Source organism: Lycium barbarum, chromosome 10, assembly GCF_019175385.1.
Source record: "Lycium barbarum isolate Lr01 chromosome 10, ASM1917538v2, whole genome shotgun sequence".
Lineage (NCBI taxonomy): Eukaryota > Viridiplantae > Streptophyta > Magnoliopsida > Solanales > Solanaceae > Lycium > Lycium barbarum.
The window spans coordinates 7,819,167-7,838,969 of NC_083346.1; the positions used below are offsets into that span (position 1 = coordinate 7,819,167).

The 19,803-nt window shown below is 34.8% G+C and overlaps 2 protein-coding genes across 2 annotated transcripts; both read right to left on the reverse strand.

The window, feature by feature from the left end:
- Positions 1–7,546: 7,546 nt before the first annotated feature.
- On the reverse strand, positions 7,547–11,399 carry LOC132612676 (calcium-binding protein CBP-like). The gene is made up of 4 exons (XM_060326789.1): positions 11,349–11,399; positions 10,835–10,907; positions 10,589–10,694; positions 7,547–7,994 (listed from the first exon to the last, which is right to left on the reverse strand). Exons 1-4 carry the CDS (start codon positions 11,397–11,399, stop codon positions 7,547–7,549), a joined length of 678 nt encoding a protein of 225 aa, XP_060182772.1.
- A 318-nt stretch (positions 11,400–11,717) lies between these two features.
- On the reverse strand, positions 11,718–18,706 carry LOC132614391 (pumilio homolog 4-like). The gene is made up of 11 exons (XM_060328840.1): positions 18,577–18,706; positions 17,380–18,063; positions 16,261–16,792; positions 15,702–16,170; positions 15,307–15,448; positions 15,075–15,182; positions 14,370–14,582; positions 14,170–14,280; positions 13,120–13,314; positions 12,341–12,515; positions 11,718–12,233 (listed from the first exon to the last, which is right to left on the reverse strand). Exons 2-11 carry the CDS (start codon positions 18,061–18,063, stop codon positions 12,175–12,177), a joined length of 2,688 nt encoding a protein of 895 aa, XP_060184823.1. The 5' UTR covers positions 18,577–18,706; the 3' UTR covers positions 11,718–12,174.
- Positions 18,707–19,803: the final 1,097 nt, after the last annotated feature.

Here is a 19,803-nt window from a genome sequence, read left to right on the forward strand (position 1 = left end):
TTTTTAAAATTTCATTTGAATTAAAAGAGAAATCCTTTCTATGTTCACAAAAGTTATTTTTATTTATAAATATTACAACTTATATTACTTTCAATGAGCTCTAAAATCAGTTACTTAATACTTTCATGGATTTTTTTTGGATTCCACTTTTCTTCAGAAAAAAGGGCAGGAGAAGGATCTTCTTCGATGGATCCTTCATTAGAAAACACTACGATTGCAGAAAATGTTGAAGACCTGGCTACTACTACCTTCTTTTTGCTTTTTGGCATTTTGATTCTGTGTATAAATTTGGAATTGAAATGGCCATTTTATAGTAGCTATTTTTCTACAAAAGCTGAGAACGTTTCCTTTGACATTCTTTATTTTATTAGGTTGTTGGATTTTAATTTGATTCCTCAAATGCAGTTTAATATGCAATCAAAAAGTTAATGCAATAGTTAAATACACGATCCTCTGAAGTTGTGAGTTGATTTAGCTAGTTAATTTTAAATTTTCTTTTTAGTGTTCCTAGATTATAAGGGTAAGTGCAATGGCAATAGTAGATCGCTAGATTTATTGTTAGTAGAGTTACGTTTTTGTATTACTTGGATGAGAGTACATGCTTTGTGATTGTGATGTTAACTTTATGATCTCAAATTGGAATTACTGGACGGAAAGCAAATAATTTATTATGTACTAGTGAAACTAAGGCTTAATACATAATTTCTTAAACTTGTGAGGATATTCTATTTAGAAACTTGAACTAAGTCTTGCTCCAATTGAACATGTTAGTTAAGTTAACTACATAAAATATGTCATCTCCTTTAATTATATGCATTCGCCTTAGTAAGCCGTAAAACCTCTGGCATTGTGTAATTGTGTACATAAACACCCAGAGCGCCAATTAACAATTAGATAAAAGACATCATTTCACTCTTGAACTTGATACGAAAACTCACTTTAGCAACTAAACTTAAGTTGTATTTATATAACCCCCCCCCCCCCCCTAACAACTTTCATTTCAATTATTTTTTACCATAAAAAAATAATACCACTCTCACATTGTGAGGTGTATTACACTTGCGCCATGTCATTATCACTTCGTTGCCACGTCATTGCCACGTCAAAAATTACCAACCATTCATTTTTTATTTTTATTTTATTATTTTTTCTCTCTCTCTTTCTTCTTCTTCTCCTTTTTCTCTTTCTTCTTCCGACCACCGCCGCCGCCGCCACTACCACAAAATCCCATCTTTGTCATTGAAACCTCCATTATCATCAACAAAATATATATAAGAATTTCAAGTTGAACAGAGAAAAATTGAGGCTCAGATCTGTGTTAAGCTCGGGCAAAACAGATCATCTGCCATTTCCGTTTTTCATGTCATTTTCCATAAGAATTCCAACCTCCATTTTCCATATCAAAATATATATAAGTCCAACCTCCATTTTCCATGTCATTCTCCTTTTCTTTTCTGCCATTTTCACCCATCATCTGCCATTTTCATCAATATTGTTTCCCCTTCTCCGTGTCATTCTCCTTTTCCTTTCTAGCTCTTTGTAAACAAATTTGGTTAATGTGTTTTATTACATAATAAAAGAAATATGAAATTCATTTCTTAGATAGATTAATTAGTGTGAGTTTGGTTGGCCGGAAAGTAATCGACGACGCCATTTTCCCGATGAAATTGATCGACGACTATGTTTCAGTAATATATTCAACCCAGATGATGAAATTCAAATGCCTAATTAATCAGCTCATAACATTCTGGTAACTTTTTCCGAATTAAGAATTGGGATTAAATTTAAAAACTTTATGACTTTGATGGTGGTGGTTATGGAGGTGGGGTGGATTTGGTGGTGGTCGAATCAGTGGGTATGGTAGTAGTGGTGGTGGATACGATGGTGGTAGCCGTGGTGGAGGTGGATATACAGGAGGTGGTGGTGGTGGAGGTGGCAGTGGTGGGGAAGAGGAGCAGGTGGGGGTTGATTTAAGTGGGTGGGGGAAGACGACCCCGGGGGGAGGTGGTTTAGAAGAAAGAGAAAAAGCCTATTTTTATTTTATTTTATTGATTTTATAATATATATATATATATATTAGCGGGCTCACCTTTTTATGTCATTTACTTGTCTAAATTTCTTTTTCTTTTTTCTTTTTTCTTTTTTCTTTTTTGTCACATCAGTATTAGATGTGCAAAATAATTGAAATGAAAGTTGTTAAGGAGGTATATAAATACAACTTAAGTTTAGTTGCTAAAGTGAGTTTTTATGCCAAGTTCAAGAGTGAAATGTTGTCTTTTCTCTAACAATTATAACAAAAGTTTCAGCAAGGTTAATCTACTACAACAATTGCATTGTCTCGGTAAGTATTAGATTCCATTTGAAGAATCAGACCAAATAACGTTGTCCACAAGCTCTGTTTTAGGCAAAAATATGATCTAGCTGGCCCACTTATTTATTAACTAAGGCCTCATTTATTTTCATTAAGATTAAGACGTCTGAATCTGAATGCACATCTGAATCATTAAGATGTTGCCTCTAGGTCTGAACACTGAATGATTAAGACTGTTTGCTTTTCAATATCTGAATGTGCATAATGTGTTTATTTAAACATAATAAATATACAATTCAAATTAAAAAGTAACTAAATAGTAGAAAATAAATACAAAATTTAATTAAAAAAATATTATTTGATAAAAAAAATGAAACATTTATGTTCACTAGTAATGGTGGAGATGTTTTGTAGTCGTGGTGGGTGGTCAGTGGGGTCAGAGGGGGTGGACGGGTGAGTGGGTGGTTGGGGTGAGGGGTGGGAGGTTGTGGGGTTAGGGTTCGTTGGGAGTGGGGGTGGGGTTGGTGGTGGAGGTGACGGGTAATGGAGGAGTGGGGATGGGTGGTGTGGGGTAGGGGTTGTTGGTGGGGAGTGGAAGTGGGGTTGGTGGTGGGTGGTGTGGAGTAGGGATTGGTGGTGGGGAGTGGGAGTGGGAGTGGGGGTGGGCGGTGTGGGGTGGGGTTGGGGTTGGTGGTGGCGTGGGGGTGGTGGGGAGTGGGGGGTTGGAGTGGAGGGTGGGTGAGTGGTGGGGTGGGGTTGAGTTGGATGGGTGGGTTGGAGTGGAGAGTGGGTGGGGGTGGGGTTGAGGTGGAGGGTTGGGGTTGGGGTTGGAGCTGGTGATAAAAAAGTTCCATATTAAACACCAGCCAGTATTAAAAAAAAAAAGTGGAACCCATCATATCCAAACTCACGGGAAAAAAAAAGTGGACCCCATATTAACAAAATCAAACAATATTAAAAAAAAAAAAGAATCCCGTATTAAAAAAATAAACAATGTTTAAAAAAAATTGTGGGCCCCATATTAAACACCATGCGTATCCGTAGCAAACACTAATATAATAAAGTTTTAAATCCGGAGCACAAACTACAATGTTATATTAATCGTGTTTTGAACATAGTATCCCATATTGACAAAATCAAGCAATATATATATATAAAAAAAAAAAAGTTAATCCCATATTAAAAAAATAAACAGTGTCAAAAAAAAAAAAAGTTCAGACTTTGTATTCTTAGCAAACACTAATATAATAAAGTTTTAGATACGGAGCACAAATTACAATGTTATATCAATCGCGTTTTGAATATATATATATATATATATATATATATATATATATATATATATAGTGCAAACTAATAATGTTCAAAAGGGTGAGCCCCATACTAAACAACACCAAGCAATATAAAAAATAAAAATAAAAAAAAGAAGAAACTATATAAAGCAGGGGTTTAGACCCATGCTTCATCGTCTGTTGTTCCTTAAAAAAAAAAAAAGGGGTGGGCCCCATACTAAATAACATCGAGCAATAAAAAAAAAAAAGTGGAACTCACCACATCCAAACTCGCGGGAAAAAAAAGTGGATCCCATATTAATAGAATCAAGCAATATTAAAAAAAAAAGGTGAATCCAATAAAAAAAAAACTATATAAAGCATGGGTTTAGACCCATGCTTCATCGTCCGTTGTCCTTTAAAAAAAAAGGGTGGGCCCCATACTAAATAACATCGAGAAATAAAACAAAAAGGAAGAAAAAAAAGTGGAACTCACCACATCCAAACTCACGGGAAAAAAAAGTGGACCCCATATTAATAGAATTAAGCAATATTACAAAAAAAAAAAGGTGAATCCCATATTAATAAAACAAACAATGTTAAAAAGCAAATGCTTAGAAAATCAAACAATTAAATCAATAATGATGGACTCATTGCCACATGCATATCAACCCATTAGTGGGAGCAAATGAAATTATTGTACAACAATATACTTAAAATACTTATATATTAAAATAAGATAGAATTTAATTACTTTTTTATTTTTTCCTTACTCTAATAAACGTGAAAAGAGATTAATGTCATAAAAGAAAAAATAATATTAAATGGAGATCAAATAATTAATAAGCTAAATTAGTGAAATTATAATTCTAATTGACGTTTCCTTAAAAACCGTGTAAAAAATAACATGACAAGTAAAATGAGTTAAACAAAAAATATTTACTAAAAATTAAAAAATAGAAGTTCTTCATGGCCCCATATTAAACACCAACTAGTATTAAAAAAAAAAAAAGTGAAACCCACTACATCCAAACTCTTAGGAAAAAAAATGTGGGCCCCATATATATTAAACAACAACTAATATTAAAAAAAATGAATCCCATATTAAATAAACAAACAATGTTAAAAAAAAAAGTGTTTAGAAAATCAAACAATTAAATCAATAATGAGGGATTCATTGCCACATGCGTATCAACCCGTTAGTGGGAGCACATCAAATTATTGTACAACAACATACTTAAAATACTTATATATTAAAATAAGATAGAATTTAATTACTTTTTCATTTTTTCCTTACTCTAATAAATGTGAAAAGAGATTAATGTCATAAAAGAAAAAATAATATTAAATAGAGATCAAATAATTAATAAGGTAAATTAGTGAAATTATAATTCTAATTGACATTTCCTTAAAAAACATGTAAAAAACAACATGACAAGTAAAATGAGTTAAACAAAAAATATTTACTAAAAATTAAAAAATAGAAGTTCTTCATTTAAATAGAAAATCAAATTTCTACTTCGTTTCATCTTAAACAAATAAAATTAATATAATAATTTGAATTAGAATTATCCAAATCAAATTTTGATAAAAAAATTATATGTATTACTTTACTATTACTACTATATAGAAGAGTCAGTTTATAGAGGCAACATCGTCGTCCGTGTTCGGTCCTATTTTTTATTTAAGAGTAAAAAAATTTCTTTGTGGTCCCACCCACTTTTTTATTTAAGGCAAAAAAAATGAAGTTTTATACTTTATATTACCAACTCTTCTAAAAAGTAGATAGAAATACTTTATTATATTTCTATTTTTCTACTATATAGAAGCATCGGTTTACCCATGTTTCGTCAACAGTCACTCTTAAAAAAAAAAAAAAAAACTGGACCCACCCTCCCCAAACTCATGAAAAAAAGTGGACCCCACCCTCTTCAAACTCATGAAAAAAAAATGGACCCCATATTAAAAAAAAAAAAAGGCAACGTCAAAACAAAAAAAAACGTGCATCCTATATACTAAAAAATCAAACAATATTCATATAATTCCCAAAGTATCCCCATCAAGTCAATAATAGTGGATTCATTGCCACATGCATATTAACCCATTAGTGAGAACAAATGAAATTATTGCACAGCAAAAAACATGGACCTCATATTATTACTTTTCTTCAAAATATTTAATTGCTGTATTTTCTATTCCGCCATGTCATTTATTTATTATGTTTACTAAAATAAATATACTTAAAATATATATAAAAAAAAATAACATACAATTTAATTACTTTTTTATTTTTATTCTTACTCTAATAAATGTGAAAAGAGATTAATATCAAATGAAGATCAAATAATGAATAAGATAAATTAGTCAAATTATAATTCTAATTCGCGTTTCCTTAAAAAACCATGCAAAAGACAACACGACAAGTAAAATGAGTTAAACCGAGAATATTTACCAAAAATTAAAAAATAGCATTTCTTCGTTTAAATAGAAAATTAATTTCTACTTTGTTTCGTTTCAAACATGTAAAATTAATTTAATAATTTGAATTAGAATTATCCAAATCAAAATTTGATAAAAAATAATAAGTATTTTACACTTTTAAATTAATCGAATTAAAATTGAAAGTATCAACTGATGCTTAAATATTGCTATTATTTTATCTCAAAGAGAAGAAAATAGTTTTCTTTTAAACAAATCTTCTCTTTTAAAAAGTATTAATAAATTTTCGTAGCAAACACGAATAAAATAAAGTTTTAGATACGGAACACAAACTACAATGTTATATTAATCGTATTTTGAACATAGTATGTATATATATATATATTATTATCTAAACACAACTACATATACATAGATACACTATAATCCGAAATGTTGAGCCCGTGCGGCCATCTAGTAAAGGGAAGAACCAGGGGCAAAAAGAGAAAGTTCCTATATAGGGCCTCACAAGACAGCATAAGGGACCCACATCCGGTGGAATCCCGGTAGAGTAGGTAAAGGGTAGTTTAGATATTTAGGGGAAAAGGTCTACCTCCTAAAGCTTAAAGCACAGCAACATAACACTGAATTGAATTAGCAAAAAGTTGGAACAAAATGACATAAATAGCCGTGGGTGGCAACGTCGTGGATGTTACTGGGAAGACATAAAAAGCCGGGAATTGGACCTACCATACAATGGCATAAAGTCAATTATACAACAATTAGTGAGCAGAGTACAACACTCTTAACGCAAATGTGGGCAATTGTTTTTTTTTTTTTTTTTTTTTTTTAAAAAAAAAACTATCTTAAAGCTATAAGCTATGGCATGGACTTGAATATCCACACTACCAAAGTCCATGATATAGCAACCGCTTCCTCATCAAACTTTCACCATCACTAAGCTTTAAGCTATACCATGGACTTGAATATCCACATTACCATTAACATAGCTCTCAAATTTGCCTTAGTATCTGCAATAGTAAGCATAATATGGTGGTGCTTGCACACTATCATACGCCGGTGCCGTATCAATATTGGCGGTGCACATGAGCCACCACTAGCTGCAGCTCAAGCTCCGCCATCACCGCCACCACTAGCTCCAAATCAAGTTCCGCCACCAGTAGCTGCCAATCAAGCTCCGCCACCAGTAGCTGCCAATCAAGCTCAAGCTCCGCCATCACCGGCAGCGGCCATAAACTTGCAACTTCCTGAACTTCCTGCTTTATGCTCACTTGACGACGTGGTTTAAGGTTATTAGCTTTGAACTTATTCTAATTCTTCAATGGATTCAATTTTATGACTTTTCATATACGATATGTATAATAGATATAAATGATCAGTTGAACGTAAAAGTTATGCATGCACTCTATGCATCCACCTCTAACTTTTGTTTCGTCGAACAAATATGTATTACGTATATATGGGTTTGGGTGTTTAACTTAAAACAGCCCTGTTAACTTCTGGGTTTTTTCCGCAAAGAAAATTATTACTCAAAGAAGAAAACATTACCGATTTTTCTGATGTTGGTATTGGTGAAGAGATACATAAGAAGATGAACACTTCTTAATCCAAAGCTCAGATTATATGTAGATAGCGCTTTCTGCAGTTCCTTATCATCAATAAATCCACTACCATCCTGATCAGCCATTTGGAAGCAAGATATCACATTCGGGTCTGTTCCGGGTGGAAAAATAGACTGTGTCAAAGTCGAAAACGAGTTCGACCCGTAAGGACCCGAGTGTGATGGAGCTGAACTGTGGACTTGTGCTGGAACACCACCGTAGGGTGGAGCTGAAGGTGGTGGTCCACCACCGTACTGGGCGGAAGAGTACGGCTGAGATGGTGGCGGAGCATCACAATAGGGTGGAGCTGAAGACGGTGGTGCCCCGCCGTATGGGGCACCCCGTGTAGAAATAGAAATGTGTAGCTTCTCTCTAATAGTAGAAAAATTAATTCTGTATATGTATATGTATATATATATATATATATACGTATACGTACGTACGTACACGTATACGTATACGTATATATATTTTGCCTAGAGGAGCTAGCTGCAATATTGTTTATTGACGAGGCCGAAAAAATTGTGATAAAAAAAATGGAAGAGGAATGAAAAAAAGAATAAAAGTAGGTGGATAGATGATGCATTATCTGTTTTTCTAGTTAATTACTATTATTGTTCCATTAATGCTTAACGAATATTTGATGAATTACACTTTTTCGTATATATATTGTCTTATATATGAAGTCTCAATTAATTAATTATTTGAAATTACTCATGGCCAAACGTGTAAATATCTAAATGGAAAATTCGGACAACTTTAAAGGGTTGTGTATGTATTTAGCCTATTTTTTAAAGAAGGGTATACTTCTTTCACTTGACATCCATAATATTTGCAATTTTCCGACAATATTAGATTTGTTCAAGAGTTAATGACATTATTGATTTTTTTTTCCGACAAAAGTTACCCCCTTCTGAATTGAATTATTTTGTGGCACAGGGATAAGGAATTAAGCATCTATGAAGCTGCCTGCATCAACAAATTAAGTGAAAGATATGTCGTTTATTCTATTATTGTATCATGTATATTTAGTTTATGTGCCGAGAGTCAAATAAAATAGTCTTTCTATCTCTCAAGGTAGGAGTAAGATCTTTGTACATTCTGACCCCACTTTGTGGGATTTCAATGGGTATGTTGTTATCGTTGTTATTGTTGTTGTTGTTGTTGTTGTTTTTGTTGTTGTTGTTGCTGTTGTTGTTGTGATATATGGGTTTATGTAATAGAAACATTTGAATTTTCCAAATAAATGGTTCATATGTGGCTTGAGTGTGATATAGAATTTTCCATATGTATGTCTTCAATGGCTTGTCATGAATTTGAACTTTACGAGTTCAAATTAAAAATGTTACCACACCCCCGTCAAATTTACTTATGTAGTAAATAAATATATACATATTGAATTCAGTTGAACCTGTAACTTATTTAAGTGAGAAGATCATCAACAATATACTTTAAATTTATAATGTAATGGATAAATGTAATACCCCACATTAATTAAGGGTATATACGTAATTAGAAAATATATAAACAAAGAAAAATGGCGTACGTATGGTAGAGATACTTTGAAATCTCAAAGAAAGTGGATAGAAGAGGAACTGAGAAACAAAGTAGCCTAAAGAAAGAAAAAAAAGCTAAATTATTTTCTACAACTTTGCTGTGATTTTTGGTCTATGCAATTTACATTGGGTACTGAATTAAATACCAGAGACAAGTATTATGGGCAGTAATGTGTAGGCTTTTTTTTTTTTTTTTTTTTTTTTTTTGTTTTTGACAATGTAAGGTGTAGTTGTTGGGTATAACAAAATTAGTAGATTATGCACCAGTTAAATTACTCATAGCATGAGTAAAATATAATTCGGCAAATCAATAGTCAAACATGAAATCCTGAGGTTTTGTATTCTAAATTAGTTATGAATTAGCCTAAACAAGGGAGTTAGCTCGGAGACGTTTAGTATTTCCATAAGATTAATCGTAAGTAGCAACCATACAGTTATGTTTATCCATTTTTGTTTTGTTTAGTATGCGTTGTTTGAGGTAAATCTTGAGGCTTTTGAGATGAAATTGATAAACTATTAGGTTTCATCTGATTAAAGGTTATGCCTTTCTCTATTTTTTTGGGCTTGTTCAAGTGTTATTTTTCAGATAACTAGTATGGCTATTATCTTGGAATTAGTTAGTTTTGAAATAAGAAATTTTCTAGGATTTTTCTGTGAATGAAAAGCTAATCTTGAGGCTCCAGGTCTAATGGTAAGAGCTTAGATGATGATGGGTGGGTTAGACACGTGTTATGGGGTCGAACACTACAAAGATTAGAGGAGCGGGCTTATTATACCTGTTCGCCATTGATCCTTTTAGGTTATGAAAAGAAAAAGAATCTTGATAGATTGAGTTTGTGATGTGGAGACATTAGAATTTTGTTAGTGGTACGTGAATTGGGTTACCTACGCCAAGATTTAAGCCTTTTATTTTCTATTTTTCCTCTACGAGGTAGGAAATTACACTGGGTATTTTATTGTTGTTATAGTTTCTACTTTCTACTGACGTAAGTGGATTTCTTCAGGATTATTATTTTTGTACCCTATCAAGCATAGGGACTGTTCTTGTCTTGACTCTTACTTCTCTTCTTATATAAATATTTATTATAAAATCTTAGACATATTGTTGAGCAGTTTGGGGAATGTTGATGAAGTGACTTATCTTCTAGCTGTCAATAGAGCCCATATTAGTAAAAGAAAGAGTTTGATTATAGTTTATAACTCGATGAATGAGATTTCTTGTTTTCTTTTTCTTCATCTTGCTCTAGATACGCCAGCCTGTTAACTCTGCATCTGCAGCTATTTTGGCTCTTTCTGGAGAGCATCAAATTAACCGCTTTCATTTATTTTGAGATTGACCCTGTTTGGGCGAAAAGGGAAAGAAGTTCCCTCCAGTATATACTGGCAGTCCTTCACGAGTGCGGTGCACACCTTTTTGTTTGTTTCGAAGCCATTTGTTTTGGGAGAGTACTAAACCCACTACTACCATGCCTGAATGCCGAGTCTTTCTCTGCCGGCAGCTCGACGTTGTCATCACCTACAAAATAAAGCCAAAAACTTGACTTCACTAAACAAGGGAAAATGACTATTTCTATCTCATTTGTCAAGGGCGCTAGCTGCCATTAAAAAACCAAGCTAACTAGAAATAGAAAGTGTAGAATCTTGTCACCAACAAACCTTTAACTTTGACCGTGAAAAACTCCAAATAGGCACATAGTAGTTTAGAGTAGAAGGACCAAAAGCCACTTGCCTATTCAGAGAGGAACTCTAGGTTGGAATTCAATAGTGACTGAAATGGTCATCCGTACTCCACAACTATTTGTGTCATCCTTGCAAAAAGGTGGAACCAACCAATACTGAACGCTAGCCCCATTTTGTAGACAGGTTGGGTAGCTCTGCTTCTAGCCTTTCAGCTTCTTCATAGAGATGACGGATACAAAGCGGTTAGGACTTGCAGGCTCCTTCACCAACTAAGCTAGGCCATGACTTTAACGAGTGCACGAGCACAGGCTGAGACAGAGTTGACACCTCTTTTGATCATGTGCAGGCTCCTTCACCCACTAAGCTAGGCCATGACTTCAACGAGTGCAAGAGCACAGGCGGAGACAGAGTTGCCCCCCCCCCCCCCCCCCCCCCCCCTCTCCCTCTTTGGTCATGCCTGTCCAAATTCTCTCGATCCAGCCGAACTTACTTCGATGTAAGATGGAGTTGAAGCCTTCGGGTAAGCAGCTCCGTACGCCATTTGGATACCAGCAGTTTCTGTCCTAAGGCAAGCTCCTGCATCTCTAGGGATAAAGGAATCTTTTTTTTACTGCCTTCTCCTTTCGCTCAAGAGGCTTCCCTCTCGCATCAGAACTTTTTTATTTAGTACTAATTAAATTGACTAAATTGAATGTTGTTCCGATTATTCATTTAAAAGAACAGTAAGTTGGGAAAGCTCAATAATATTAGATGTAGAATTAGCAGGACTTTCGACCAAGTTGATCTCAGCACATGAAATGAGGCAATTCTAGTCCACAGATAACATGCATCAGTCAGATACCTATATAACTGAAAGTTGATTAAAAAAGGTGAGCGACATTTTTCATATGTAACCACCAAGAAATGTGGTGGGATGGATAAAATCTCTCCACACTTGACTAGAGATCTCAAGTTCGAGCCCTAAGAATGAGAAATCTCTGGTACGACGTGCTTCTCCGTCAAAAGGCCTTATGAGGTGCGAATCTTGATTAGTCAGGCCAATGAATTCCGTGTACCAGATGATTATACAAAAAATCATATGTAAAATATCCTCAAATTCTTATGCTTGAGAAGTATCAGCTTATTTACAGTAGTTCAAAAAAAACATGTATATAAGAAGTTGCCTCATTTCTCTACCCTAGCAGCTCATAGTGAAAAATAATTACAGGTTTCCATTTACATTTCAAGAAAGGAAATTAAAAGACTTATTTAGGCAGAAGCAAAACTGGATTGCTGCTTATTTACAATTATTTATCAGCTGTACAAAAAGAATGTCTTCAGTTCTTCAAAACTGGATTGCCTCGAGAAGAATTCAACGATAAAGCCACGTGTTTCTCTGGAAAAAAAAAATGATGCGAGGATCGTTAGAAGTTGGCTAACGAATAGTGTACCATGAAACATTGTACGTATATCCAGAGAATTTTACTAAACAAGGTTACTAACCTCCTGTAGCGATGAGCTTTTCAACACGAGATACAATGTGTTTTCCATAAGTGAATTTCTTGAGGGCAGTAAGATGTATCCTAATGCGAGAAAGAATGAGTTCACGGCTCTGATCATCACATGTCTCGAGAACCTTTTGCACTACATAGTTTCCAAAGGGATCCTTCATCATAGCCTACATTTTTAAAATTAAAGTGATCATGCATGGTTGAACTTTATTGAAAGACTCGGAAGGTAAGAGGCGGGGCGACGGAGAAGGAAGAGAAGGGACAACAACTGTGATTAACAAATTAAGAAATATCTTTTCAAACCTCGTTATGTGTTTCAATTACTAAGCTAAGGATGTTTCAATTACTAAGCTAAGGATTGAAGGCCAACATAGTCTTCCAAAAATACTTTTTAGTTTCACTACTAAGACTATAATGTCATTGTCATGATGACTAAGATTTCCCTCTATAAGAACAAATACATTACGACTTCTCCTGGAGGACCTGTGTTTGTAGCGATTCATATTGTTGCTAAGGCGATCTATTCAAGACTACATAATTATCAGGAGTTAAAGTGTTATATAGTCAACTAAGTGAATGTTCATCGCAGTAAGTGATCTTTAGTGTGCAAACGCAAAAGCAAGAATGCGACACACTGCTTTCCTAGATAAAATACATTACATGCACAAATAAGGGATAACACGTTCTTTTTTTTTTCGCTTTTCAGCATTTTCCTTTCAAATGCAGAATAAAATGGTGCAAAATCTGCGAAGATAAAGAATAGTCACAGACCTGTAGAGGTTCATTTTCTTCTGTCGAACCAAGCATCTCATTAACCAGAATTTGACGCTGCTCTGGAGTTGCAAAAATCAAGCACTTCTCAACGACATTAGAAGCGTACTTGTGCTGACTCATCTTCACAATTTGTCCAGTAAGCTTGTGTATTATATCAGACCTCTCATGTGGTTTACCATGTTGGAGTACATGCTAGAGAAGTAAGAAGAAGACCGAAATAAGGACCAAAAACAGAAGGGCAGCAACTTATAATACAAGAATCCAAGACTTCCACATCGTCTACTGCAGAGGTTTAACAGCACTCAAAAGTTCAAAAATGAAACATAAACTCCACATTGTCACTAAATATTCAGCCAATCGAAGGATATTGCTGAAGATTCCAGGACTCATACAATCAGCTAAAGTCGAGCATATCAGACGTTTTATCAAAGATGGACACAACTTACTCAGAATCTCTTGTGCCAATTGGAATCGACGAATTAATTTTTGTCTGAATTTTTATCAATAGGTCATTAAAGAGCTTTGTTCCTTTGATTTGGTGGTCCACACTGCCACCTCATCAAGAACGTACTTGATTTAAATCAGCATGCAAAAAAGGCGGTTAAAGGGCAAACGAGAAGTGCCTCGAGACTTTGCAAGAAGGCCTTAGTTTTTTCGGCTACGCCTCGCTGATGACTAAAAACTCAGTGCCATTGCCTCAAGCACTTGCTAGTCTTTGCAACTCAATTTTGTTAAACATATAAAGAAAATGAAAGTTGCAATTATACGAAAATCTATTTCTAAAAGGTTTTCTCATGTTATACTTTTGTATGAAAGAGGAGAAAGGATGAAATTGTAATGTCAATGTTGTGAGCAAGGTCACATGAAAGTGGAACTTATACTCTTCGAAATTGAAAAATAATAATTTATCAGTGTATTGATAAACTACAGGTACCAAGAAAGAAAGAAAAAATGGAACTAAAATTGTTGAAATCATCTAATTAGTGAAGCAGCAATGTCAAGTTATGATGAAATCAAGGTGAAAAATGTCCTAATTAAGTTGATTACCTGAATGACATAGTTTCCATACTGATCCAGCACTAGAGTACCCACAGCCTGCATTATTTCATCCATGATGATCTTTTGTGTCTCCGGGTTGTTGCAGTACTCAAGGACTCTCTGACAATGAACAGATCCAAAGTGATTGAGGGAACTCGACACATCAAAACAAAGAACCGAAAAAAAAAAAAAAAACAGATCACTACTACCTGAATGACACGGCAGCCATAAGGATGTGTTGATAGAGACACAACATGCCCGAAGAAGGAAGCTACAATAAAGTAAATTCGATCTTGAGGTACATATTCTATGCACTTCTGAATGACATGATTACCGTTCTGATCACGAACACATTTCATCACATAGCCATCTAGTTCTGTAGCCATTTGCTTCTGCAGTTCCACATCAAAGACCTCCAAAGCCTGTTATCATTATAATACGCTTCATTCCGTCATCAAGAAAGAAGGGACCAAACGATGACCTATTAAGCAAGGATATAGTACTCTCGTTCTTCTGCTGACTTTACTGTTATAGCGGGTAAAGTTCAATTACTTTAATGTGACAAAAAATAGTCACTACAGCAAAACTGAAATTAGCTATGAACTTCGCAGATAATCTGTCACTAAACCGCTCGTATTTGTTGTTTAGTTACTGAATTTGTCCGTCGTTGATTCCTGCTTTTTTTAGTGGTGAATTTTGTGACTACTGCGATAGTGAGTTAAGTTCAGTAACCATACATGAAATTAAACCCTTTTATTCCCTTTTTAAGCTTTTTAAAACAAAAAGTTGGCCATGGACCCATAGTATCTAGTAACAATATACAAGGAATACTCATGCGTTTATTTGTCATCAATCTAAACAAATATATAGGTACAAGACCAAGCTATTATATAGAATAAAGCACAAGGATCAACCTTCTGAATAACTCTGCAACCATACATTTGAAGACTCAGAGGCAGAACATGACCGATAAGTTGCCTTGCGAGTTCTTTTCTTTGGCTCTCCGTCCCATGCTCAAGGAACTGTTTACATTGATTGAAAAAATGACCATCACTACAAAGTTCATCTAGGATAGTGTACATTCAAAAAGGAAAAAGAAGAGGAGAAAAAAGAAAAGATGATGATAGTATAAATGACAGTACATACCTTTTGTATGACATAATTTCCAAAGACATCGGTCATTAAACTGTGAGCATGAGGAAGAATTTCTCGGAATATCTTCATCTTTTCTTCAACAGTGGCAGTTTCCAGCTTCTTTTGAATAAATCGACTTCCATACTGATCCTTACTAAGTAACATAAAAGGGCAGTTAAAGGAAAAAAGAGAGATGATTTAACACCTCTCTATAACAACCATCCTCTATAACAACATTTCACTATAACAGTCATGTCTGCCATGGAACGAATCTTTCATGTTATGATATGTTATATTATATATTCTCTATAACAACATTAGCTATAACAACCAAAAAATATTAGAACAAACAATGCTATTATAGAGAGGTTTGACTGTATATGGAAAAAGCAGCTTATTATGCGCACCTGAATTCTACAACATGATTGAGAACATCCAAAAGGCCCAAAGACCTTGGGTTGTTCTTGAGATCTTCCAGCAGAGATGGTGCAACACTTCCATCAGCGCCGTTCTCCAAATGCCATGAACTTGTAGATTCATCGGTAGAATCTCTCAAAGGACTTCTGGATCCTACTGTCACATGCAATGAATTTGCTATTTTTTTCTCTTGGCCTGAGCCAAGCACATGAGTCACATGATACCGATCCGTTAAACTACAAGGATTACGTATAAAGGATGAGCAATATTGTTGGTTCTGTTGCAGGGGCGGTGCCTCAACATACATTGTTCCTAGAACTTTTAAGTCTGTATTTCCATGAGAAGTTCCAATCAAATTTCTTCCTTTAGAAGAATTGTCTGGGAGAACAGTTGCATATTTCGGGTTACCAGAAGTTGGGTGTAGGCGTCCATTCCCACTGACACCATTTAGATGAGAACCTGACACATTTTTTAAAAATTGTGAGAACTAAAAGCTTTAGGATTCAAAATCTAATGCACAAGACATCACGATTGATCAATAAACCTTACCAAGATTGTTATTCAACACCATGTTCAGATTCTGATTATGTTTGTGTCCACCAGGTAAATATCCGGTAGTATCAACAGTATGATAATTATTGACCTGGTGCTGGACTTCAGATTTTTTACTCACAAACTCAGGACGCCTTCGGAAATCCGTATGTCCATCAAGGTAGAAGGTAGAATTATGGTCAGCAAATCCGGGAGCAGTACCTAAGTTTTCAGCTCCATAGTATTCAATTAATTGTTGTTGCACGCCCTGCCTATAACCATTTGATACACTATTTTGAAGCCAAGGCTGCTGCTGCATATTATCATCATAGTGAAGGCGAGATAAAGATTTAGTAAGATCAGATATGTCAGTCATCCCGGAGGAAACACCATTGAGACCTTTGGACCCCGTTATGTCAATTGAAAGCCGGGGACTAGGTGATCTTGAAAAGCCGGGGGGAGCATTTCCAGTATGTGATGCCTTTGTGTGTTCTGTGCTTTTGGGGTGTGAAAGATCAGCAGATGAGCGTCTAGGTTGGTCAAGTCCTTCCTGGAAAAAGAAAGTATCTCATGTTAATAAAATATTCAGAAGTATCACGAGAAGTGGAGGAAGATCAATAACCGTAAGACTAAAGAATGTCATCCTTAGTCATGGATTTAGCCATTTAGGTACCCTTAGCATCTAATTTATTTTCTCAGTGATTTGATATGATAAATCTTGTAAAGATGATAGTTTTCATATAAAGTCATGTTCCAATAACAGGTGTTAGCGGACATTGGAACTGCAATATGTTCGTCCTGGTTGATATTTCCTTCTAAAAGGACTCATTTCTTTGCATACTTTATCAGTAAATGGCTAGTCTATTTGATGGTATCACCACAATAGAAACAAGGGAAAAGGTCCAAATTTGCCCCTGAACTATACGATTTAGAGCAAATTTACCCTCCGTTAAAAAAGTGTCTCACTTTCACCCTTGCCGTTACTAAAATGGCTCACTTTTGCCCTTCTGAGCTAATGGCAGCAACATAAAGGGTAAATTTAGACCATTTGTAAGTTCAAGGGAAAATATGGATCATTCACAAAGTTCGATGGACAATTCATATAGGGTTTAAGCCAAGCTAGACAAGAGAAATCACCTGAACTATGTCCGCGAAACTCTTTTTCCTTCCGCCAATTCCAGTGCTCGATTCCAATGTTCCTCGTGAAAGATTCCTCGCAGCAGTTTTCCTCAGCTTTATCAATTCATCTTCTGCCCTCTGTATAGGGAAACCGGGCTGCATGGCGAACAAGGATGAACCGCCACCTTGTTCCATCAAATTCTTGTTCATAAATCCACATCCTCCTGCCTGAACTCTCTGAGCAATTCTCCAATCCTCTCGAGACAACAACGGTGGGGGCAATCTCGGATTAAGATTGACATTTGAGTAATAGTACGCTAAGTACGCGGGGTGTGATCTAATTTGTTCTTCTGTCAAAACATCACTGCTAGAATTACCACCACCACCACTGTTGTTGTTATTACCATTATTAGATTGTGCTAGATTGGAATTCCTAAACAAACTTCCGACAGCACTCAACGATCCTTCGACAGTAGGAGGAGCACTACCACTCCTTGATATATTCAAATCCCTTGCGCGTTCACCAACTAAATCGCGATTATGTTGCTGTTGCTGCTGCCTTAGAAGTATCGACTCAAGCTCACTCTCCAAACTGTTCTTGCCCTTTAAATTCCCATTTGAGTTTGGTGCCACCATCTTATCACCATTACTCACATTCATATTGGATAGAACAATATTATCTCCCACACTCCCTTTAGTCATCTAACACAATGATAATCACAAATTAGATAGTCAAATCAATACTAGTAAAGATTTAATACATCAATCAAGAATTACAGCAACAGCAAGATACTAGTACCAAATGAAAAGTAAACAACTTTACTGGACTAAATTAATTTCTAAAAATTCAAAGGAATAGAAAATCAATAACCAGAAAAAAGAAACATGTTATTTCGCAACCCCATAATGCTAAGAACAATTACCACACTATACAAATAGTAGTAGAGCCAGGAATTCTAACAAGGGAATTGTACGTTAGAACCTTAGCGGATTCAACAATTTATATATCCCTATTTTATTTTATTTCTAATTTTCATTCAATAGAACCCATAGCTCCTCTCCCCACCCTATGTACAAACATCAAAATCACACGAAATTCGATAACTTTTAACACATAACAAACGTGTACATTCACAATATAGAAGATTTCGGATGCAATTCAAGACAATGCAAAAAAATAAAAGAGGGTATGAAAATTAAAGCAAAAATACATACATTGATGGAAGAATCTTGGTGTTTTTCAAGTTTCCATACGACAATCTAGGAAAAGGGATTGTGTGAAAAGATAGAAGAAAAAAGGGAATATTGAAGAAGAGGAAATTCTTATAGGATAGAGACCTAATCAAACATTAATTTAGCAATGATTAAGGTTTGTATGATGTTAATTTGCTTGTGCTCCTATTGTTGAGGATGAGTTGTGGTTTAACGTGCATGGGGCTTTTCTTGGTTATATAGTACTTGTGATAAACGTGACAATAATTCATTATGTTAAAGTGATAAAGATGTATAAAAGCACGTGTCTTAACTAGGAGAGTTAGGACCTAGTTAGGAGAAAATATTGGAACTAAAATTCTCCTAAAAAGTTGTGGAATCTTGTTTTGGAAAAGTTATTAAAAAGTCATATACACTTATTATATGACTTATAAGGTAATTTTTCTTCAGTCACAAAAAGATACTGCTAGTATAATTTAGGCATAATATATAAACAGACCCTCAAACTTGACCTCAGTTAGCAAGTATGCCCTCCAACTTTTCACTACTAGAAATTAAGGTTTTTCTCACCGACTTTCAGTAGGCATTTGGCCATGCGTTTTCAAACCATGATTTGAAACCATGACCCCAAACCAGCGTTTGGACATGCGTTTTCACTCATGGTTTCAAATCATGGTTTCAAACCATGGTTTCAACTTTTTTAAATATAAAATTTAACCCAAAAGTTTATATTTTGTAAAAAAAGACCCATAAGTTGGTAGATATTTTTAATAATTACCCCTATCAATCATTTACCAATCTTATTAACTTCCACCAACCTTTATTTATGTCTACCGACCTTAAATTTATGTGGGAGGATTATATTAAAGAATAGTTACATTACTATTCATGTTAAATTTTCGTTTTTATTGAACTAAAATTTGATTAATTGATGTTGTATTTTTTTAGAAAAGCCTTCTAGTAGTGTACTAATTTTGTTATGAACTATGACTTGCTCATTTTGTAAGATTGTATAAGAATTGAGAATGTTTTGATAGTTTTCACAATTTGTGAGGTTTTTATGTCTATAAGAGAAAATACAACTTAAAATATCTAAATTGCAAGTCCAAACATGGTTTGAAACCATGGTTTCAAACCATGTCCAAACGGGGCCTCAGTGTGATATTTGTGCTACAAAACATGATTTTCCCACTTCATTCCCACCAAACTAGCTCACTGGGAAAATGTATG